At 45.4% G+C, this 25,077-nt stretch overlaps 1 protein-coding gene across 8 annotated transcripts in view; it reads right to left on the reverse strand.

Moving 5' to 3' along the window:
* Positions 1-25,077, reverse strand: part of CACNA1I (calcium voltage-gated channel subunit alpha1 I) — a 151,735-nt gene that overhangs the window by 45,318 nt on the left and 81,340 nt on the right. For 7 of the 8 annotated variants that reach the window (XM_062620513.1, XM_062620521.1, XM_062620517.1 and 4 more), the window contains 4 exons: positions 24,806-24,903; positions 8,511-8,670; positions 6,220-6,535; positions 5,422-5,514 (listed from right to left, as the gene is read on the reverse strand). In XM_062620513.1, coding sequence (XP_062476497.1) covers positions 5,422-5,514; positions 6,220-6,535; positions 8,511-8,670; positions 24,806-24,903 — 667 coding nt within the window. Of the gene's footprint in view, positions 1-5,421; positions 5,515-6,219; positions 6,536-8,510; positions 8,671-24,805; positions 24,904-25,077 lie in introns of those variants that run through there. The other variant, XM_062620522.1, reaches the window with a different exon arrangement.

Below are 25,077 nucleotides of genomic sequence, written 5' to 3' on the forward strand. Positions count from 1 at the left end.
GAAAGATCTGGAGGTAACAATCTCTCAGTGTTACATATTATGAAATTACAGATGAATCTCCACTAGGAGATCTATCTGCTACACTTAGGATAAAACCTGGGCTTCAATATGAAGAGAATTTCATACATAAAAGGGCTGTAACCACTTTCAAAATAATTTTCAAAGCTATGATGCCCTGAGTGATGCCTACTCCCCACAGAGCTGTAAGTGGTGATACGGCATTGATAAAACGCAGAGTTTCATCTCTGAACAAGGACCACATGTCTGCTCTGCTCGGAAATGGACTCTGTGGGGTGGCCCCTGGAAACAGAGGAAGAACCAGCTCAAGATTTCTGTTTCTGATGCACCAGGGAGCATTCCTGCTAAGGGATATCCTCACACTATGTTCCTCCTGTACGAACTCACACAGGACCCAGTCTCACCTCCCTGTCTCTCCTTTCCAAGCTAACAGCTCTGACAGAGCTGGATCCATCCTGACCTTATGCACATATGTCCTTCCCCACATAACCCTACCAGCAAAGGTGAGAGGCCAAGCAAAGTTGGTGATAACCTGACCCCAACCCTTGTGCATGGAAAAAGCAGAGGTTTTTTTCAGCAAGTACCCCAGCTTGTTTTATCTACCCAAGCAGCCTTCCCCTCAGCACACAGCTCTTGCTGCTGCTCATACCAGCTTGCCCCCTCGGTTGTCCCTTTCTCTTGCACACAGGTGCCTAGAAGCTGTGTCCAGAAGCTTAATACAGTGGTTCTCAGTATTTCGAAAGGGAGGTGTCCCTGCTAGCATTTGAATAAGCCTTTGAAACATGAAGCTCTTCCCAGACAGATTCAACATAAGGACAATAAACCATCTCAAAATAAAGGGCTGGGTTGGTTTTTTTTCTCCTCCTCTTTGAACACTTCAAAGCTGTTCTAATTCTGCTTCCCTTCATCACTGAACTCTTCTCTTCCCTCTTCTCCTGCCTGTATTTCAGCCTATTTTCCCTTCAGCTTTTTTATGTGGCCTTGAAAATTAAAATGATGCCTCATTCAGTTTCCTTCCCTTTCCCCCAAGATTTTCGCTAATCCATAATGTCTTGCATGTTTTCACTGATAAGAGTATGACTGGGAACCCAAATTCTCCAATGTGCTCTCCTGCCCTCTTCCCCCTCAGCTTGCCCATTCAGTTATGTCCCTCAGCTTTCCCTGCGTGAGGCAGGGTTGGGAGCTGGACACCAGCTACACATGCATTTCTGGAACTCTAGTTGTGAAACTGCCCAGTACTTTGCAACTTCCAACAACTCCACAATCAACAAGTGATTGAGACTTGCAACACCTTTTCTCTAGGCTACCTGCAAAGGAACTGAGAGTAACAAGATGCCCTCAGCAGGGTCACACTGCCAGCCTGGGCTTGGATCTGGAGGGGTGTTCAGGTTTAACATCGCCAAGCCCTGTCCTCACAGGCACCATTTGCTGTGATCTCCCACAAGATGAGCAAAAAGGAGTGAGAGGACTGGACATGGCAACTAAAAACAATCCTTAAAACTCTTAGCTAAGAGCATCAAACAAATGAGCTTGTTTAAACCTGAAGACAACAGACAAGTCCATAAACTCCCAGGCTCTGCCAAGCTTGACACTGCACCCCAGTTAGCAGAAGAGCAAGAAAGTTCCCGGACGGCTTGTATCTGAGTGATCCATCCCAGCTAGCTAAACAGGGAGATCAAAAGTGTCTGATATGAGTCAGACAAAGCATACGACAAAGGCAGAAGGAGACTGATTCAGAGCCCCAACACAGGAGTCCTGTTCAGCCCCGAGACTGAGATCAACTGAGCAGATCCTGGCCTTGTTCAGCCCAAGGTCCAATCCCTGACTCTGCAATTCTGAATAAAACCTGACTGGTGCTGGAGATGCTGACTAATTTGCCCGTTATTTTTAACTTGCTTATGCCTGGATATCCAGCTTGTCTTCTGAAACCCGCATGTGTCAGCACAGAGCACTCCAAGAAGGCCACTGAGTGCTGCAACGTACATGCCAGCCTGAGAGTTCAGAAGAGTCTTCTCTAGTCCAAGAGCCACACCAGTGGCCAAGTAACTGGAGAAGTGACAAAGAGACAGCTGGACTTCAAGCAGGGAGATCCAAATGAAACCCTGAGAAGTGAAAGCAGTCCTTCTTTCATGTTAGCTCCATGACCTCTTGCAGAGCAGGAACCTATCTGCAGTTTGCTGAATATGTAAAATGCTTTTACCAAGTTGTTCTGCAAGGCCACTCTGAATGCCAGGGCCAGCCAGCACTCCTCCCCTTGATGGAGCACATCTATGCAGGAGTCCTTACTGTGCTAGGAATATATCCAGGTGGTGGAGCCTTCTTCCTGCCAGATGAGCAGCAGCAGGTAGTGCCTTTATGTAGGTGTTCAAAGATATATCTGGGAGGAAAGAAGAAGTCACGGATGAAAGCTTAGCTCTAAAGTAGTTGCTGCAGAGATCCATTCCCAGAAGAGTAAGTTTGAGCCGAGGCTCATATGTGTGTGGAAAAGCAAAGACTCAGGTCTTGAAGTATGACTGTCAGAGCAATCCTGCTTAGAAACCCAGGCCTTTCAGCCATGGAGAAGAGAAACATAAAGGCTGGAAGGACTGTTCTTCATCACATTTGAAGAGAGGTCATAATTTCTATAAGAAGATATGGAGGGAAAATAAAACTAAGGGATTTCTATTCTGCAACCAAGGGCAACTGTTGTGTTTCTATGTGCTGTAAAAGATGCAGTATGCATGCAAAGAAGGTAACAGAAAGGTTAAATATTTTCATGGTGTAACTCCACCAAAGGCAAAGGAAATATCCCATCTAGCATATGGCTCCTTTGTTCTGAGCAGTCTCCAGAGTAACTTGATGTTCATGTACACCTGCGTCTGATGAAAATAAACCTACATAGCTTCTGAGAATGAGGAGGGAGTGTCTAGAAATGCCAGTGACACTGCAGTAAGATCTCAGGTGGTGTGTTTAATTGAGCGTTTTCAGCACCTGCAAATTCAGAGGCAAAGTTTGAACCATTGGGAATCCACATGAGGTGAGCCAGCACTAGAAGGATGCTCCTGCTTAGGAGACAAAAATACACTGACAGCATTTATGTAGTTTGGAGCAGGGGTTGAGAAGCAGTTTCTGGAAGTCCCGCAGGAGGCTGGGCCCACCCCAGTGATTAAACACTGACTGTGCACAGTCCTTCCTGGCCCTAGGAGAGTCTGTGTCTGAGACAAGGAGTAAATTCTTTGCTGAACTACCTTGTACAAATCTGGATATTCTGCCCATGTTTCTCAAAGTGAAAATGTAAGTGCTAAATATCTATCGTATGGTGGGTCTGAACAAACTTCATGGGAAATAATTGTTTTCTGAACTCACAAAAAGTAGCAGATGTTCAGTGTGGCTTTGGGAAGAGAGTTGGGGTGAATCTCCCTCCATCCTGTGCAATCATACCTCTGCACTGTCTCTCCTTGGGACTCTCCAGCCTCAAAGTAAAAGCAGCACTCCTACAGGTCTATTTCACCTCTGCTGTCGTGCTTCATTATTCAGCCCACAGGAACAGGTTGTCTTCCTGTTTTTATCTCCTTGTCTTTCCCTTGTGATGGCAGAAGGCCAGAAGGCAGGGAAAAATGAAGTATACCATGAAGACGCAGCTTTTTTGTAAGTTCTCTGTCCTGAATGGACCAGTAGATTATTTTTTGCATGCCACTCCCCGTATGCACAGGCAGCAGAATTTCTTCCAGAAACTGGATTAAGGTTTGTTTGCTCTCAAGTCACTGCATGTCAGCTTGAAGTTAAACTAGTTCCTGTGCCAGATGAGCCTGGGCAGTTACTGGCAGTTACAACTCCCACGGGTTGAGATAAGAACAGTCTAGTAACTAAGGTATAACACAGATCACTACTGCTACCGCCAATAATAATAATGATAAAGGAAATAACAAGGGAAGAGAATACATCACCTCACTACCAGCCAACTGATAACTTGTCCCCCCCCCCATCCCGACCAAGCACCAACCGATACCTCATCCAACCCTACAGACTCCCAGCCCTTCCGGGTAACTCCCAGTTACATCCTGGGCATGACGTGCTGTGGTATGGAATACCTCTTTGGTCAGTTTGGGTCAGGTGTCCTGTCTCTGCTTCCTCCCGGCTTCCCCTCCTCCCTGGCAGAGCATGAGGCTCGCAAAGTCCTTGGCCAAACCAAAACATCATTGTTATCAGCTCTGTTCCCAGGCCGAAAGTCAAAACACAGCACTGCACCAGCTACCAAGAAGGAGAAAAATGACCGCTACTGCTGACCCCAGGACACAAGTAAAGAGCAGAATCTTAGCCAGGCCTGTTCAGCAGCCCATCCAAATACATGTAGGCCTTGAAAACATACACCGAGGTCCTTACTGGCAATGTGGCCTAGAACTAAATTGTACCTATGGCATACAGATTTCATACTTCCCATAATCCATCCGATGTCTTTCCTTTCCACTCTTGACTTTGGTCCTAAACTAAAACACCAGTGTGTTATCAATGTTATTCTTAGACTAAAATCAAAACAGCTAGTAGCTGGAAGAAAGTTAACTCTATCCCAGCTAAAATCAGGACAGTTCCCATATGGGAAAAGTGCAAGAGTCTTCATAAAAACAAGATTCTTCCTTTTTAGAAACAGGATATTCCCTCCAAGAAAATGCATTTACAAATGAGAGGCCTGAGAATGGAAGAGGGAATGGCACCATATCTCACCTCTCTTTCCAGGCACGGACAACAAACATCCTTACATCAAAGCAACCTTCAAACTTCACTTGTATAAAACCACAGGTTTTAAAACCTGTTTATTAAGCTCTCATCACAGACACACTTCTCTCTTTCTATCTCCACCAGCTACAAGTAATCTCACACAGCCAGTTTACGTTGGACTGCTGACACTTTTGGAGCAGCAGCTCCTTTCTGTTCACCGTGAGGAAATAATTCAGCATGACAGATGCCAAATCTGACAAAATCTGAATCTGAGAACCTGGATCTCAGAAATCCATGTCCTGCCAAAAGCCGTAAAACATGGCTCAAGAATAACTCAAGAGCTTAAAACATATAAAGAGACCAAGTAGGAGGGCAAATGCAGAAATGGTTTTCTGTGCTTAGGCTCTGGGCCTACTAGTTTGGGAAAGTGACTCTGAGAGAAGATTCATGGATGAGAGCATTATCCTACACTGGGCATGTATATCTCTAGGAATCAATCCTGAGCATATTTTTTTGAATGAAAGACAATAACTAGGCTGACAACCACGTGATCCTGACCCTTGGTGAAAATCAAGTAGCTGGTTCTGGAAATTCCTAGAAGAAATCCAGGTGAAGTAGTTTGCTTCCCTGATATGTGTGTTGACATAACACCTGGCTTTTGTAGGCATTTAGCTTGCGATGCTGACAGTCATCAAGGCTTATACTTACGATTATCAGCAAAATAAAGTAGATAAAATTGTAGAAGGAATGGGCATCCATCACATAGTACATGATCTCCACCCACCCTTCCAGTGTGATAACCTGCAGAGACAAACAACAAGAGAAACAGTAGGGAAGTGGGCTTACAGAGTTCACTCCTCAGTGTATACAGGCAGATATTGGCAGGGCTGTTGCAACCCAAGGAAGGTGAGAAACAGCAATTCATTTCGAGGAGGCCAAATTTCCATTCCAGGAAATCAGCATGGTACTGCTTGGTGACACTGGCATACTGTCAAAGCCTGTGAGATCATGCTAGCCCACAGCAGGAATATTTCATTAAAATAGTTCATTTCCCTGGATCACAGCAGGGAAAAAACCCACAGCAGGTTTCTGTGGCCCTTGGACTGGACACTGCGTACAGCCAGCGGAAAAGAGAAAAGGTTTGAATTCTAGGTCCCATCTGCAGCGCATGCTGGGAATTTCAAAAAAAACAAAATAAAATAGCCTCCTTTGCTATAGTGATGTGGACTGAAGGGAAGACTGGTACAAGTCAGCCTGAAGAGTGTAGCTCATTTCAGCAAGAGCCTTGAACAGCTCTATGTCCCTCTTCATCTCAACCTTTATGTTCCATCTTCAGGAGCACCATTCGTGGTGGGCACTTTGTCTTTTTCAACAGAATAGTTACAAGGCCCTTTTCTCTCTGCTGCTGTATCTCACCTTGCAGAAACTGTCACAGGAGCACAGAAAGATTGAGTTGTAAAAAAGAAAACTTGCTTGAGCTATGTTAGAAGGCGAACTTGATCTTACCTGAAATATCACAATCCAGGCATACCCGATGTTGTCAAAGTTGATGGCACCCTTGTGTGGGTTGGCATTGCCTGTACGGCACACATTGTAGTACTGGTTCCAGTTGACACACATGCCACTGATGTTGAACTCTTGCCGGACCGAGTTGTAATAATAATAATCATCCTTGTCCAAACAACATTCATGGCCCCGCTCTTTCAGTGGGGGTATCTCGTGACAGCCCATAATTCCATTGTCTCCTGACAATGAGCAGATAAAGGGCATCTCATCATCTTCCTCAGGCTGGTAATAAGGGGGAAGGACAATGTCACCTTGTCTGCAAAGATAAAAAAAACAGTCATAAAGTTCCTGTAACAGACAGTTTCCCACCAGTGACACTAGTGGATCTGGATGCTCCCTGGATAGGGACTGCGCTGGGTAAGGGATTTCCGGGTTTACCACCTCAAGACAGGGCTCCTGGAAAGCAGGAAATTTCCAGGATGAGTCCCCAGTTTTCAGAGCTTTGCCTCCCATCAGATCACCCTAAGCCTAATTACACAATCTCCTTCTGATCACTCTCCCCATTAGCATCAAAGCTAAATTAGATGCATTGATATTAAGGAAGTTCATCAGGCTTTACTGTGATGTGCTCATGTATGTAACTGTTGATGGACATGTTTTATAACATTTGGCAGTGAACCTTCTGTACTTCTATAAAATCAAAATCCAGCTCATGCATAATTAAGGTTGCACAGCTCAGCCTTAAAATCGGGAAATGCAAAGATAAAATTGACTTAACCTTAACTATGACTCTTTTTTGACAGTTGGCATTATGGGTGCAATGTTTCATGACAAGTTCACAATAATGCAAGCACCTTCCAAAACATGAATAATTAAAATCATCTACGCTTGCCTAGCTGGAGGTGAGCTAATGATCAGGAAAATGAAAGGTGAAGATTTAAAACTTTCTATTAAACTTTATCTGGTACATTCCTTGCAGTGCCACAATACACAACTTTCACGTTCTGTAAACGCAGACTTGTTCACTAAGTGTCATAGGAAAAGGACAGGTACTGATGCTGCGGAGAGACTCTTCATTACGGACCGTAGTGACAGGACAAGGGGTAATGGGTTAAAACTTAAACATGGGAAGTTTAGATTGGATATAAGGAGGAAGTTTTTTACTCTAAGGGTGGTGAGGCACTGGAACAGGCTGCCCAAGGAAGTTGTGAATGCTCCATCCCTGGCGGTGTTCAAGGTCAGGCTGGACGGAGCCTTGGGTGGCATGGTTTAGTGTGAGGTGTCCCTGTCCATGGCAGGGGGGTTGGAACTAGATGATCTTAAGGTTTCCAACCCGAACTATTCTATGATTCTATGATGAAAGAGAAAAGAAAGTCTCTGATTCTAAAGTAAATGGAACTAAACCACAAAGATGTGTTGTAGCACATCCACATCACTGCTGAATTGGGTGCCTGCAGAACTCATTTCTCTAGTAATGGTCAGTTAAAGATTTTCTAGTATCTGTCACTTTGCCAGCCACCCCAATTCAGTTCTTGGTTACACTAACTCTGCATGGATGTAATAACACTCATTAAAGTAGTACTAGCCCTGATTTACATAAAGGACAATCATCCTAAACATTCATTTTTCCTCAAGGAATATATAAACATAGTAAATGGATGCTTTAAGCAGCTCCTACTCTTCAACCCCACTCCTCTTCTGCAGATTATATTTTCACACTTTTTTTTTTTTCCAATTTGAGATGATCTAAAGCTTCAGAATTGTTTAATCAGTCTAAACTGATCTACAGCTTTAGGGCTTTTTTTAAGTAGTCTAAACTGATAGCTTGCCTGGGATTAGTATATGGTTTTAAGAAGATATTTCAAAGCCTGAGATCTGCTAAAGCCAGAAAGTCAACAGGAGGAGCTGTGCCCTGGAACTGATGCTCTCAGTTACAGCAGGGTAATCAGAGAATACGTAACAGGCAGAAGCATTTCCACCCCACTGCCTGCTTTGCAGGTTCTCCTCTGACCTCCCCAGAATAAACCTCAGATACCTGTAATCAACCCCTGTGCGGTCCAGGCTCTATTTGCCAGAACTGTGCCCACATTTCCCCATGTTTTTTTTTTCTTTTTTTGTGCCATTCAAACAGCCATTCTTCACTTTCAGATGCTCTCACTTCTACTAACACGGCTGTGGGATACCTCTGCCAACAGCCAGAGAACCAGGCAGCAGAAGACAAGAGAGTAGGGAAGAGGAAAGAGAAATGTCCCTGGAAGAAAGGAAGGAGACATCATCTCCCAGGCACTCACATTGTGAAGTTCTCCTCCATGAAGCAGCGGTTGCGGAGCAGCCCAGCCCACAGCTGCACCCCAATGATGCCAAAGATGAAGAAGACAAAGAAGCAGAGAAGAAGGACATTCCCCAGCATGGGCAAGGTGTCCAGGAGCAAGTTCACAAGGATGCGCATGCCTGCAGGGGGAGAAGAGAACCAGAAGGAGTAAGTGTGGGGCGGAGAGAGAGGGAGAAAAGGAAGGAAATGAAAAATTAGAACACACACACACAAAAAGCCACATGAAGATAAAAGCCGCGTCAGAAATTAATTACTGCCCAAACCAGGCTGCGTTCATGGTTGTCACCCTTTCTTGTCCTAACCTCTACTGACAGGCAGCCAGCAGACCTGCTATGATACCATGATCTCTTAACCCCAGGCCTTTGCAGCAGCGAGAAGAAAGAGGAAAGAGAAAAGCTGGTACCATCAGCTATGTGACCAATAGCCTTCTCTCCCACTTCCCTGCAGAAATACAAGAGAGTGGCAACTGTCCCAAAGGTGTGCAGCAGCTCAACAGCAGCATCTTCAGATGCCTTGGACTGAAAATCATCCCAGTTAAACTGTATGCTGCAACCTGTGAGAATTGCATCAATAGACCAAGCCAGCCTGCATAATGGAATGAACCTATCCAGCACACATAAACTGACATAGGTTGGTTTTCTCAGTGACAGTATCATCAGTGGACAAGCCATGGAGACCACACTCTCCTCTCTAGGCTAGTCCTCCCTCCACAACAGCGCTGAAGCACACAAGTAGCAGGCAAAGCCCAAAATGCTGTCAGCACAGCACCTCTGGCCAGTGCAAATGTTTCCAAACCCCTTTTACTTTTAATTGCCTAATTAATTATTTCTATGGTTTTATTTTTCCCCTGGCACTCCAGCTCACACAGCTGCAAGTAGGGGTAAGGAGGCTCCTTTCACTGTGGAGCTAATGACTTTTCCTCTGCTCTCCAGGGATGGCAAAAGTCTAGAAATCCTCATGAGCATCATTGTACTGCCTTTACCCCAGCACACACCTCATGTGGTTGTCTCTCGTGCCTCCGTGGAGATCCCTCTCCTGGGGGTCCAGGGAATTCCTTCACTGAACATGTTCCATGTAGACCAGCAAATAATTAGCTAATTAGGTATTTATAACCAGTTCATTACTTCAGATGGCAGTGGAAGGGGAAAGAGGAGGAGAAGATAAGCTTAGGATTCTCTGACAGCCCTTTGAGGCACAAGTTAATCCCCCTTGTGTGCCCAGCATCAAGTAATTAGCCACATAATGTTGTGCATTACGCTCTATCTCTATTTGCTGGGCTGCTCACACTGCAGAGAGTGGAGGGAAGTGGTACCCACTGGAGGCATGCAGGCATGGGGTGCATGCACACTGAAAGGCTTCCCAAGGAAGCAGAATTGAACAGGCTGAAGGCAGCATTTCAACCGGCTGCCCAGAGAAGCAGCGGCTGCCCCATCAATGGCAGTGTTCAAGGCCAGGTTGGACTTGAGCAGCCTGGTCTAGTAGAAGGTACCCTTGCCCATGGCAGGGGCGTTGGAACTGGATGACCTTAAGGTCCTTTCCCTATGAAAGAAGAGGGAGAAGAGTGCCTGGTGGGGACTGGTTTAGTTTAAGAGGGAATGTTCTGGGGGCAGATTGGGGTAGCAGAAACAGGAGTGGATGTAGGGGATATGTAGGGAAGAGAGATGCTTAATATCAGTTACATGGATTCATGAAGGAAAAGGAATGATGGCATTAGCTCTAAGGCCAGACTGTGGAGCAGCAGCTAAGCCCTACTTGCCTGGCTGCACAGCTGTATCACCAATCACCAGTTAAGGCATTTTCTAGACAGCATGTCGGGAGCTGAGCCATGCAGGGCCAGAGCTCCAGCTGCTCGCTGGGGATCACGGACATGCCATGAGTCACTGACAGCTTCCTGATCTGCTACCACGCAAAGCCCAACAGCACAGCCACAGTGCCCTGCTGCCTGTTGCTGTGACCCGTCAGGCTCTGGAGCAATGCTCTGCAGAACACTTCGGCTTTAAGGCCACACAACCTCACTGCAGTGCAGCATGTTCCCAGCATTAATGCTGCTTCACAGCACGAGCTTGGTACTTTCCATAAACTGTCCTGGTCAGTACGTTAGGGAGAGCCAAGTGACACAGGAAGCTGTGCCAGCAGTGCTGCAAGAGGGGACAATGTTTTTCAGATCAATTGATGCTAGCTTTATCTCAGAGCAGAGGTAATGGGAAGAACGAGACTGCCCTTATGCTGAAACGCAGAACACGGAGAGCAGACATCCCCACCAGAATTTTACAGGCAACACATTTGTTGGATCAGAATTTGCAAAAATTGATTTTGTCCATGTTCCAAGAGAAGAAAAGTAACTTGCCTGCCTTTTCCTTGGAAACTTCCTGCCTGCCCATACATTCCCCATCCTGATTCCAAGTAGCTCCACTGATGGTGCAGGATCTCTATCCACAGCTTCAGGATCACAGCAATTGCCCTCATGCTTGGCCTTCTTAGGGTACCTGGGCCCATAATCCAAAATCTGTCAGGTGGCCCTGTGCCAGGTAGGTGCCCACCAGGAAGGTGGCCCTGGCACTCGGTGCCTGCTCCACATCACAAAGAATTTCAGTATTGGTGGGTTCCATTTCTAAATCCAAATGAAACCAAACTTTTATCTTTTAGAAGCTCTCCCAGTTAAACAGTCACCCTTCTGTGCATACTGATGCTGACACCACATTTTGAGACTGGCTCTACCAAAAGCAAGAACGCTGAAGCTCCACCCATCCAAACATTGATTGCAATTCTCCTATGGGCCAACCACCTCTAAAACAAATACATTATTTCATTTTGTGCAAAGCCTCTTTTGCTTTTTGTAAGCAATTGCTCTGGAAACCCATTTTCACCAGAGGCATCAGTTTTCCATCAAATGGACCTCCCAGTCCAGTAGAGTACTTCAACTCTACTCACTAATCCAACTTCCATATAGATGAAAAGCACAGTGTCAATACAGCCTTTGTTCTCTCCATTGTTAGCCACCCCAGCTGCCTGCAGTACTCATGCCAGAGTCCCTGAGCACCCTTTGCTATGTCATTTTGGCAGTCCCTTCCTGCACCTCTGCCAGCTCCAACAGACACTTTGGGGGGAAGCCCTCACAGCCTCCCATCCCCTTTTGGGCCAGCAGCCCTGTGTGGGTCTATCCATGGCTGGGGGTTTGCAGTCCCACTGACCCAGGAAGGGATGGGCTGGTCCCGCAGCCACACCAGTGCATCTGCTGGTGGCATCCAAGGAAGGACCTTGGTGTCTGAATGCTGTCATGGGCAGGAGGGGGTGGGCCCCACTCTGGCAGGACCCACAGAACAGTGTGTTTTGTGGTCTGCACAGGGAGAAGGTTGCAAACAGTCCCTGATTCCTCAAGCACTCACAAGGTGTAGGGGAAAGGGGGAGCAAGGCTGAAAAGTGCAAGGATAGAGGCTGCTGATCTACTGCAGACTCTGGTGGCTGAGATACCAAGGTCTGTAAAGCAGCTGTGGGGCAATGGAATTGGGCAGAAAGCATATTTCCCAGCGCAGCTTTGGGAACATCCTGCCCTGGAGAACTGGGACACCTCTCTTTTCCAGGGGGGCTTCACCAGACAAATCGCCATCCACGGCAACACTAGTGCATGACAGCTTCTGGAAGGTGCTGGAACCTTTGCAGAAGGTTCTTCTGCAAAGTCCTGCTGCAGCCTCCATCCTGCCTTCTGCCCCTTTACTTTTCTCTTGCCATGCCTACATCTCTCTGCCTCTGCACTGCTCTGCAGCATATGCCTACACATCTCCCAGCCTCCCCCCCGCCCACTGCTGCCTTTCCCCACATCCACATTTGTCCTCTATCATTGGCAGAGCAGAAGCCACGCTGGCTCACAGCAAGGAGGGAAAATGGAAGGGACAATGACCTTTTCTGAAGCAGCCTTTGAAAAAAAGAGACATTCCCTGAGAAGAGAAAGGAAGAGGGTCTTGGGCAGTGTGGAGGAAAATCAGGGAGGGAGAGCATTGATGAAGCAACATTCAGCAACCAAACAGGCTCCCAGGGCATCAAATATGAAAAGGTTTTGCTCTTCACAGGGAAGAAAAGCTAGAAACATGAAATATTCATGAGTGCCACGTGTGGGCTCTGAAAGGCCTTTTGTCTTCCCTACTCATCCTTACGAGGAGACCAGGGCAAAGGAAGAAACCAAATGGCATCGGCTGGGGGCATCCAAGGAAGAATCCTGATGAAAAGGTGCTCAGATTATGCTTCCCTGCTGCTCACCCATGCCCTTGGGCAAGGGGTGGGGAAGGGTGCTCAATGAAACTCATGGTAGAACATCCTGCAGGAGTGAAGCCACAAGCATAAGAGATACGTTCACTGCTCCAACAGAGCAGTGCACATTGAGGGGAAGGCACACCACAGGGATAAGAAGCAGGGGGGATCAGAGGACTGTCAAGGAGTGAGCTACCAGGGGGAGGCACAGGGCTGAGCAAAGCCAAAAGCCTAAGCAAAGTCACTGAATGCTCTCCTGGGTTCAGGCAAAGCAAATCCTCTGTCTCACCCCAACAGCATCCAGAGGCCCTCTCTGACAAATTGTGAAGATGCTACAGTGACCCCAGTTCCCTCCAGACACTTGCCATCAACCCCGATTACCCTGGCTATCACAGCTAAGCAGACTTACCTGGCATGTGTGAGGGAAAGTGAGGTGAGCAGCCAGGGCAGGGCTGGGGAGAAGGTGAGCTCCAGGCAGCCAGACCCAGCAGTACAGTGCAGGTGTGCCCAGTGGCTTACCAGTACTCACCCTGCTCCTGCTCAGCATCATTCTGCCACTTCCCCTTCTCTCCACCTGCCTCTTTCCAAGAGCCAGGACCAACAGCTAAACTAATTTATTCTCTTGCACTAATCACCCTGAGATCTGAATGGAAGACTGGCTCAGGAGAGGGTGAGAAACCTCATTCTTTCTAGCTTCTTATATCTCACCCACCTCTGAGTGCTCTCCAGCTCTACAGTGAAAGACAAAGCTAACGTGCAGAGTCAAAAGCAGACAGCAGTTTGACATAATTGTTCCCTTGCTTAGAGTAAACCAGATGGAAGAAAACAGAAATTCTCAGCACCCATCTTATCTACACCACGGGCCAAGCCTCCAATTGTCATTTTAACTGGAGCAAAAGCAAGTCTCTTCCCCATCAGCACTTGTGACTGTAGCTGGCAGGACATTTTGCAGAGTCCAGAGACTGAAGCATCATCTTGTTCCTCAGCCAGACCACTTGTCCAAATGTGCCTTCTTTCCTTCCTCCCCTGCCCCAGGACACATGGCAGCCCACACAGCTAGCATGGGGTTGGCAAGATTTTCCTGTGCATGCTCCTTTATAGGAATTTTCAGAACTGAGGAACCATTCCAGCAGATAGATTGTATTTGTGCAGAAAGCACACACAGAAAGATGCACCTCTTTTTTGTGGCTGAACCCTGTAGCTAAAACAACCTCAGTCTATGTGCATGGTACAAGCTGGTGCTTCAACTTGTGACCCTATTCACTGATCTCTTGCTGATCTGAGGCTCAGCTGCCATTTCACACGTTGCATTCATTTGCATCAGCTAAAGCGTGAGGCCAAACTACTGCAAAGAGAAACGGATCAACTGTGCGCACACTGCCAAGCTCATCATTATTAGAACCCACAGCTCCCCTCACCACTCAGATCTTTCTCCCTCTGCTGCATTCCTCCTAGCTGAGGCCTCCCCTGCAAACACAAGTGTAAGCAAGAGGAGCTTGGCTGGAACAGCCAGTGCTCAGCTCCAGATGCCTTCTCCTCAAGCTGCAAAGCCAGCCTAACTCACACTGGAGAGCATCACCCCCTGCTTTGCACCAGTACAAGAGAGAGCACGACCAGATGGCTGGCCTGACCCAAATTAAATGAACCATACGGAAAAAAAGGTCTAGATGACAATGTAAGGTAGTGAAAGATCTTGAGCTGGCTTTACTGGTAAGGAAAAGCTGCCCCAGACATGAATGTGACACACTGGCCTTGCTCAGAGGCAAGCAGAGTCTTTCCACTGATATTTCTCTCAGGTTTCTGGGATGTTCTTAGGATACGTTTAGGGTTGGGGTTTTTGCACCTGCAGGTTATCAGCATGATCCATAGTTTAGGAGCACCACAAAGTTTCTTACCAACACCCCATTCTTGCCCTGCCTACAAGCAGTTTTCTGGCACCTCAGACTAGCTCAGACACCTCATCCTGCACAACCTGTTGATGACCTCATCTCCAATTATCCAAATCTTTGTCACTCCTCAGCTTGACCACAGAAAATATCAAAGCATTACATTTCCGGCACTTATAAAGCTTCAGCCAGTACAAAGAGCAGTTGTTCGTTTTCTCAGTAGCATAAGCTACTCACCTTGGTGCAGTGTCTTCCCTTAGGATACTGAATCAAGTTCAAGCATTAAGTGTCCTCAGCCCTTACCTTCAAAGTACTCCTCAGCTTAAGCCTGAGGAAGCCCAAAGAGAAACTAAAGCTCCAGGAAAATACTGTCGGTCACAGCTTCACCCTGCTGGGACAAGAAGAGCTCTCCAGAGTAGGTTTAAAGTGCACTGATGTAAGAGAAAAAGCTCTCTCAAGGATGCTCTGAAGCTGTAAAAGCAATTCCCTTGGGAGCCAGAGACTAACACAGACCTCATGCTTTTCACTCAGAGAACAAGATGCTTACCTTAGATGGATCAGGTCAGGGTAACATGAGCATCAAAATGAAGAGGAGGAAGAAAAACAATCACTTACAAGGCTTCCCAACATACGCTCAGCTAAAACCACTGCCAAAAAGGGAGTTCAAATGAAACCTGAAACATGCTGTTATCCTTGGGGGGAAGATGAGAGAAAACCCACACAGGTGCTGCATAGCCACGATGCTCAGCACACTCAGGTACCAGAGCCAGAGCAGAATTCCCAGTATTCTTAATCCCCGAGAGATTTCCTTCCTACCTGCCCATCAAACACCATATGCACATCAAGAAAATAGGCCCTGTCTCGTGAGACTTAGTATACTGAAGTGTCAGCAACCTTGAAAATTTATAATTCTCTTTACCATGGTATACAGCAAAAAGTTCCATGGAGCCTTGGCCTAGCTCACACCACAAGTAGTCATTGGCACATTTTGCTGGAGACCTTCAGTAAATCCTACAGAGAAACAGCTTCCAGCATAGGTTAGTGAAGATCTCTTCATAAAGGGCTTTTTTTAAAAGAGAGTATCAAGATGTGAAAAAAAAAATAAAGAAACTAAACCAACCAAATAAAAAAACTCCCAAAATCCAAACCAAAAACCTTTGGAGAATGCTATGAGAAGTATACACCAAGGTCATGGAAAAGTATCTACTCACCAGATAATAACACCAAAAGCGAGCTGTGGTTCATTCAAAGTTCATTCAAAAATGAACTATAGCTTGCAGACTACAATTGCACCTTCCAAGTCCTTCACAGAAGACATGGTTTATACAGCAGTCCTGACCACTAATATTTCTCAGCTTTGTCCGAGATGTCCAAGACCCAGTGCACAAAATAGCTCCTTCCCGCTGAGCGGGAGCCTAGCCAAGCCCTATAGAGGGAGCAGAAACCAGAGCAATGCCCAGTGGAGCTGCCAGTAGAAGAAGTAAGCCCAGAGATGAGATCTCCTAATTGCAGACCTGACCCCACAGTTACAGTGGCCTCCAGAATGAAGGCAAAATCCAGAGCATTTACCTTGACAATTAAATGCTGCCATCTCTGGAAAAACAGGGGCCTGGGTCCAAGCTTTGTTGTGATCCAGAAAGGAGACATCTCAGCTCTGCAGCAGGATGCACCTTACTGGGGGTGCTGTGAGCGCAGCTCAGGTCCATGGATAGCAACAGAGAGCTCATCCAGCACAGGCGCTCACATTCATTATGTGGCACCACAGCACAGATTATGTGTTAGTAGCTACATAATATGTGACCTGAGCAGAAAAAGATGCAGGCAAAGGTCTCAGTCAGGAGCCCCCTTCTTCAGTCTCTCACCCCATTAACCCCTTGCAAGCTTTGGGCAGTTAAGTAACCTTGTCCTGGAGAGTGATGCCAGGCGACAGATTATTTCTTAGAGAGGTGTCTCTGGGGGATTGTTATTGTTCTGTTCTTTTTTCTGATACTGAACATCTAATAAGTAACACCTACTACCACATGCTACTGTTGTTCATTCACTGATCATCTCATTTTTTCACCATTTATCACTGCAATGATGACTTCATTCACTTCCAGTGAACACTCTATTAAAAACAGTGTTTTCTTTCAGAATTGCAGGGGTCACCCAACACCAGGGACAAAAGGTAACTGTAGCACCATGGCTGAGAGCCTCCATTCTATAAATACCCTCAAGTTCTTTACACATCTCTAGTGCTGTGTAAGTAGGACAGAATAATGCAAAATATTATGTAAAACAGTGTTAATGCAACTTCTGGTTAAGGTTTAAGGGAGCTAATTTCCTCTTGCTGTCACTAGCATGAATCATGTTTCTTTCTACTGCAGGCAATAACATGACATTAGGTAAAATGCATGTGAAGAGGAGAATTGGGCCCAAAATACGCAAAGATGAAGAAATTTAAGGTTATGGTTGTAAATTACCCTGCCCACACACACAAAGTATAATTTGCATTAGTGTAATATGACATTATCTTTCACCCCATAATACACTGTCATTATTGCTCACATTTCCATGGTATCCACTGCTTGATAGGTCCCATGGGATAGATTTTGCAAAACAGCTCAGCTCCCATTTAGGCAGCAAAATACGTGGCTGGGCTTTCGAGAGCACCGTGTACACTGGAGGCTGAGCTTGTTTGAACAGGCAGCAAAACTGTCACAATGGGAGCTGCAAGGCACCGAGGATTTTAATATTCTGGCTGCGCAGGTTCCCCAGGAGAGGAAAGGACAAATACAGATCCCAGCAAAGGTTTCTTTATGACTGGTTTCTAGTTTGTTGTTTTCTGCTTGGTTTTTCTTTTGTTTTTTTTTTTTCAGGCTTGCTTTACTTACAATAATACAAACTCCAGAGTGCTGCTGTGATTTTTGTCAGGAGTCTTGGGATGTGTGGCATAAACCTTCAGGCATCAATCTTGCTATGACTTGACGATCTCGGATCACAGTGAAAAAAAAGAGAGAAGAAGTTTCTATTCCTCACTACTATGGGGGAAAAAAAGAGGACTGCAAGATCTGAGCTACAGGTCTAAAGTCTGAAAGCCACAAGAAAAAATAAAACAATATGTGATGAATTTTTTTTCCTTTTTCAAATCTCATGGTTTTAAACCCATCTGACAACCTACAAGCACACAACTAATGACTTTGGAATGCTTGTTTATAGTAAGAGTGAAATCGAGCAGACTTGTTCAGAGGGGCAAAGAGGACTTTCTCCTATGATCTATGATCACAAAAAAAAAAGAAAAGGGAGTAAGCAATATATGGTACAAAACAAGGCATTACCAGGTCCACATTTTGTGCATTTCAGTGTTCTCCAGCTCCCTGCTATGATGCTACACCTACACAGGGATATATTTTTCTTTTTGTTTTGTTTTTTCTTCTCCCAAATTTACGTTGATTACCCATTTAACACATGGCAATATATTGCACACCGTGGAATGCACATGAAAAATGGCACTGACATAAACCAAGATGTAAATAAACTTGGAGCCTGTCTTCAGTGACTGAAGACTTCCTCCAGCATTACAAGATGTGGGTCTGTTAAAGCCCACTCTGTTTGTAAAGAAGCCCCAGAAAAGCACTGATTTGCAAACCCATCCAGCGTATTTATCTGAGAACCAATAGACTTTCCTTACACCAGTCCTTGCCCTTGTTTCAGTTTTGATTTCTACCCCTTCTCTCTCTCCCTCTACCAACACTTTCTCTGTATTATCCTACACACAGAGGTGCATCACACTTTGCGTGCTATGCCCAGCAAACCCTGCTGCCTGCTTCCTGTGCACATCTCCTTCAAGCCCTGCTCCTTCTCTGCTCTCCTGTCTGTTGATCCTCGTACTGCTCTGCTCCTCCTCACACTCATTCTATGTATCCTGAACATGCCTGTCTGATTAAGGACTCGACTGACTTTATAAAGAGTTTCACACACAGAAAAGTGCAGCTCTGAGTTACATCTCCAGCCTGCCCCCCTCTCTGAGAAAAGGCATCATTTAGTGGCCTGCTCTGGGCATAAATCACATCGCTCTCTTCAGTGCTTTGCTCCACTTGGCTAGAGGATTACGTTGGGAAGGAAGGATACAGACTGAACTCTACCCTGTCGGTCAAGTCCTTTCCCTTTTGGCTTTCCTCTATCCTTTCACTGCCTGCCTGCCCGGGACAGAGCCTACAGAAAGCTGGCAACTTCATCTTGAATGCATTTGAGTCACACATAGCCTGACCAGGAAAAGGCCTGTTTGACCTCTCAGATGGTGCAAGATAACATCACTCTTGTCCCTGTATACTAACCTGCTCAGGACTGTGCCTGCATGTGGATACATCTCTCTGTGTACACACTTGCAGATGGTTTGTGTGTCACTGAGTTGTGACAATAAATATTTACAGAGCACATTATACTGTGGATGGGGTAAGTTTAAGTATTTGGAAAACACAACAATACCTGAGTTTAAGTTAGCATTTCACAAGTAAAGCCACGAGGGGAAAAAAAAATATACATCCAAAAGAGTCAAATGGAAGAGCGCATTTTTGAAAGGGAGTCAGTGCTGAAAGAGAACAAGTGACGGTCCTCTTTCAGAAAGGCCAAAGCATCTGAAGAAAAGACCCTGTAGGGGGGTCTTAGAAGAAGAATCTCATAATTCTTTTGCCTTTCCAGCTGCTACAGCAGGACTGGGCTTGTCAAATGCACTTGCTTTTTTGTCTGATCTAGCTGTAAATGAGACTGCTTTACAGCCTAATATGTCTCAGTCAGAAGCTAATTTCACACATGCTCATCAGTGAAATCAGTTCTTCAAAAACACATTTAGAGAAGTAAATGTCATCACTTTTTCCCCGTGCCAAATGTAGGGTTCATAGACCACTCTCTCTTAGGCACTGTTACAGTACCAATCACAGACAGCTCAGAGTGCAATACATATTTAAGGAAGGCATATAAATACAAAACCTATGCTTTTGCCATGCCAGGGTTCAGCTACTTCAAACTGTTTTTTATGTTGGTGCTTTGGTCTAGTGAACTGAATGCAGGGCTAAGAGTTAGGGGACATCAGTTGAGTCTGCTGGTGACACTCACTGCACCTCACTCACCTTGTCCGAAATATGAAACATTAAACTAACAAGCCTTGGTTTATGTCTCTGAGATCTGTAGAAGATAAGTAGAAAACTCCAGTCTATTTGGACCCATAGAGCTACTATAATAATAATATTTACTAAAGAAAAATGGTGCTGAACCAAGATTTTCCTACACATCACTTTTACCAGCAAAAAAAATGCTGTTTTATTGAAATTGAAACACTTCAGTGTTTTGATGAAATGAACATCATTTAGAAAAAAAAAAAAAAGGAGGACAAGAGGGACAAGAGGAGAGAAAAGCATTTTAAGCATTTTTATACTAAAATGGCATGTCTGAGGTTTTTTCAATTTTTATATTTCTCTGTCACAACAAAGTATAAGAAAAGAAACATCAAAAAGCCAAACCAACCACCTAAAATTAGGTAGAATAAATTCAATATTAAAATGGATAGGAAGTGCTTATTCTTGTTCTGAGAAAAAACAGGTTTAAAAAGAGCAGGACTTCCAACAGATCTGATATTCTATTTCCTGCACAGCTAGTAATAAGAATATAACTGTATATTTCAAATGCATATACCTCCACATAAATATTACTGTACTTACACACCAAGTATTAGCACACGTTTACATTTTCTATTCAATAAAGTTGCTATGCAACACTCTGCAACAGACTCCTTCACTTCCGTACAGCGTGCTCAACTGAAGTAATCTGCTTGCAACTGATGAATCAGTTACTAAATTCTAAGTGGAAACTGGAAGGCATCAAACACAATGCAAGGATTCTGCACAAGACCAATGCAACAAGAGTAAACTGAAGAAACCTTTTCTGCTCCAACATCAAAAAGGTGTAATAATAAAAGTGAAAGAAATTCAAATGATCAGAAATGACTACAGACTCCCTGCTCAAAAGCAGACAGAAATAAAACAAAACCAGCCTCCTCCCTCCCAGCCTTATGCCTTGCCAGGAAAAGAAGGGATGAAAGAGGTAGCAGAAACAGCATTTCACCTAGCAACCTGACACACCATCGCAAAACGATAATAACAAATGGATGTGGGATTTCACCCCCAGCCCAGGACACAGACATGTCCAAAGCAGAAAGCAACTACTGCTGACAGAGACCTGGAGAGTACTTTCTGTCCTTTTTACACTTGCTCAGTGACCCTTGGGGCTTGCCACACCAGCTCACGGCCATGGAATTGAATCACATGGTAGTAGGACCACAGCGATCACTAATTTTTTGTTTTATGCATTTTCAAACAAACCCCCAGAAGGCAGCGTTCCTGGGGCTGTAGTTAGGAATGCAAGAGATAAGTGGGAATATTAATGAAGGTGTGATACGTATTACAAAACTAGGGCGCCTCATGTTTTCTCTAGTACACTTCAAAGGTGACATGCGAACGGAGGAACGATCATACAGGGCAGAGCCGCAGACTTCTTCATCCAGAAGTGAAATCTGGAATGGTCAATAGCACATCCTGCTGAGAACTGCCACAAATGCAATTGACAGCTGAAAACCAGGAGCTAAAGGTCAGCTCTAACCCAAAACCAAGGAAGTTTGAAATTTAGAAGTGTCTCTACAGGAGCTCTCATCCCTTGATGACAAATACTATTTGTCAGATCCTTGTGGGATATTGTTTCAAAAGCCTCACAAGTTTCACTGCAAGGAAAGGCTTTCATTAACATGTTAAGAATGAACACAGGTAAGCAGAATTTAGACATATCCAATTTAGGTATTTAAACTTCAGCCTTGCCCACCTGCCAAGAACACAAAATAACTTTAACTTGTTTAATAGGTGATGCGTTTTCCTCTACCATGATGCTACTATTTCCTTAGAGTTGTTCTGAATTTTTTCCCTCCTAATTTTCTGGCATTGCTTCTTTTTTTGCTTCATGTAGCATAAAATTTCCATCAAATTTCTCCAGAAATGTCTTTTTTCAGTATGTGGACTTTTCAAATGCTGGCTGATTATTAGAGTGTTACTGCTCTTTGGACACTAAATAACCTACCCAGACAGGTAGCACTCTTCTACTCATGCAGTAATCATTCAGGTTCCTAATCACTTTGTCCATTCTCCTGGCAATAAACTGCCATTATTGAGTCCAACATGGCCAGACTCCTCTGTGAAAACTGGTGCCTGCCTGAGTACCCATGTGGAAGCCTTTGAAATGGCCACAAGTGAACTCCGGGCCACACTGTCCCATCACAGCCTTCTGAACAGCCTAATACCTGCCTCTGGGATTAACTTTTCTGTACCTCTCCAAATACCTCATGCTCCCACCAAGACCTCAATTTCCCTCTACCTCCTGCTGTCTGATTTCCCAGTTTCTTTGCTAACACCTGCAACACCTCCAGCTTGGTATCATCAGTATATCTCACTAATAGACTTTCCTCTTCCTTCACATCAGTAATGAAGAGCTTTAAAAAGACATTAAAAAAAGATTTGTGGCCAAAGGTCTCATTAATTATGTTTGCTGTACCCCACTAGGCACCTTCCTCCAATGCAGCTCATTCCATTTATCACAGCCCTTTGTTTACAGCCTCTGCCAGTTTCAACTCTCAAGTCAGTGCTTCCTCTCTCCCAGGGACTCCAATTTCTTTTCTTTTCTTTTTTTTCTGTCTTTATTTAATGGCAGGATGTCTTTCTTCCAAAACGTTTTCTGCATTATAACCAGGGATTTATGTAGCGAGAAAGATATATAAAGGTTTAACCCCAGAGTGGAAATTAAAACAGCATCAATTTCATACAGGTGAAGTTTTACACCGACAAAAGGAGCAGACAAGCAGCGTCACGGCTGGGACAGCCAGAGGAAATTCAACCGCCTGTGCTCTGCAAAGGTCAGACGAGATGATTGAAAGCATCCCTGGTGCCTCTGCATGGACAGAGCAGGTCCCTGGTGGGCCAGCTCCTGCTGGTGCAGGAGTGACTCTGGCTGTTCTGGGAGATAAATAGGAATAAAACAAGACCTTGACTTTTTGTCAGTCAAGCTTTGCTTCTGGTTTCTGTTGTCCAGCAATTAACATGGCAGACATCTGCAGAAGTCAATTGGCTATCATTCAAGATGTTCCCACTCATCGCAAAGGTTAAGTCTACTCTGATAAACGGGATCAACCTCTAAGTGGTCTTTAAGCACAGACTCATGGGAACTCAGGGAGGAAAGGGGGCTGCATAGCATGAAGATGGTGCTGCCCTCACACAGCCAGCCATACACTCCCTGGAAGAGGCAAACCTGCCATGCACAATGCAGGCCACCCACTGGCAGAAGAGATGTCCCCCCCCACTGCTGGGGTGCATGCCCACAGCATGGACTGTGGCTGGCTCACAGCTCTCTCCTCTCAGGGTAAGGGCCAGAGAGATAGAGACAGGCTGAGGGAGTTGTGCTGACAGTCAATAGATTAAAAGCTGTTCTTGGTTCTCATCTTTTATCACCCCATGATAGACCTGTCATGCGCCTGGGTTTGTGCTCAGTGCCCAGACCAGCTGCTCCTCTGTCTGCTACACTCCTGCCACATTGGGTACATAGGACTGTGCCTCAGTTCCTCCATCACAGCTTTCAGCTACTGCTCAGAGATAAAAATGCACCCAGGAAGAGGGATAAGACCCTTTCTAAAAGGGCTTTGCATGGAGCCAGAGACCCTGAAATCCACCTCCATAGCATGTTTAAGAAATAGGTAGCATCAGGAAGGTGATTTTGGCACAAGGGAAAACGTATGATGTAAATTGTGAGGTCAGCTGTGTAAACTTTCCTGATCTGGAAAAGAAAAGGGAACTCTGAGCTCAAGAGAAGGATTAGGAGAGCTCTGGCAAGGTGTTAACCACTGCAGACAGCCTGATTAGAGAGATTACAGGGAAGAGCAAAGAAGCTTCCTGCCATTCTGCAAGATGGAAAAAAAACTTGTGGATGAAATGCCTAAAGGGCTGCATGTGACAGCTGCTGCCTTTGCACAGGGAATAGCCAGAAACATCAGAGTGACACAGTTCAGCGCTCTTGCAACCCCCTGATCCCAACTGCACTCAACCTGCCCACCAGTTCTCTTCCAGCCACCTGGATACAACCACAACAAAGACTGAGCCACCTCCGTTGATGTTTCCTACAGTTAAATAACAAGAGTAATGCCTGCTTACTCACTTCAGGGTTGCAGGAGAATGACACCGATTTAAAAACAAAAAACAAACCAGAAGAGGTAAAGGAAGGGAAGAAGAGGGAAGAAACAGTTCAGCATCAATAAAAACTGCAAATCACAACAATGAGGCTGGTCTTGTCCCCATCCTCTGGGAAGGGAGGAAGCAAGAGTTATGGGGGGGGCAGCTCCACTGTGGCACATGCCCCAGGGCTGTAGCACCTCTCTCTCTAGGTTGCATGCAGAGCTGGGAACAGCATCGCAGATCTGAATGGCACCAACAAGCAGCAGATCTGCTGCTGACACATCTAGGCTCACATGCAGTCCCAGCAGCCCTATGCCCAGTGGTGCTCAGCCTGGCTCTCACACACACACCAACTCACAGGGGAACAGTCTGCATAAAAGAGATTACAAAGCACAGGGTGAGAATGAAAGAAAAACAGCCGGTGCTACACACCCCTAAACTGTAATGGCATGAAAATTTTTCATGTGAGAGGATCTGGAAGAATGTGTGAAAGCCTGAGTAAACCAATCCCCCCTGCTTACCCCTCTGCAGACCTCACACACATCCCTCTTCAGGCAGATGCTATCAAACCTGTGATGTCCTTCAGTAAGAACAAGAAAAAAACCTTTCCTTTGCTGCACACTGTTCATCTTGAGCTCCTGAGCCATGAGCATGGCCTTGCACTAAAGGATTACCAGGGCAGATATGTCAGGAGACTGTAGTTTTCCTGCCCATCCAATGACAACTCTTGATGCCATGATGGGGGAAAGCCTGCACATACAGTGCTCAGCCTCCACTCAGTTTGCACTGAAACTCCACCTGAAGAACACCACCACACACAGCCTTACTGATCCCATACTGCCCACAACTCAAGTTGAGCAGGTGTGGAGGGAAGCTTGACTTACTAGGCACGCGGTTGATAGCTTTCAGGGGTCTCAGGACACGAACAGTACGGATTGCAGACAAGTTAATGTTCTGGAGATCCAGGGAGTACTCCACCATCCTGTAGAAGGAAAGAGTGAGAGAAGAAGAAGAAAGTTTAAAGAAAAATTAAACATTTTGGTTTGAGCCATAGAGTCATCATATGTTCATTGAAGGGTTTCTGGAAGTCATGGGTGTGAAGCCTGAGTCTTTGGGAGCAAAGCCAAAGCCTCCAGGAACCCTCCAGGAGCAGGAC

This window comes from Pezoporus occidentalis, unplaced genomic scaffold (genome assembly GCF_034315485.1).
Source record: "Pezoporus occidentalis ecotype Australia unplaced genomic scaffold, CSIRO_AGI_Poc_V1 ctg221, whole genome shotgun sequence".
Classification (NCBI taxonomy): Eukaryota; Metazoa; Chordata; class Aves; order Psittaciformes; family Psittacidae; genus Pezoporus; species Pezoporus occidentalis.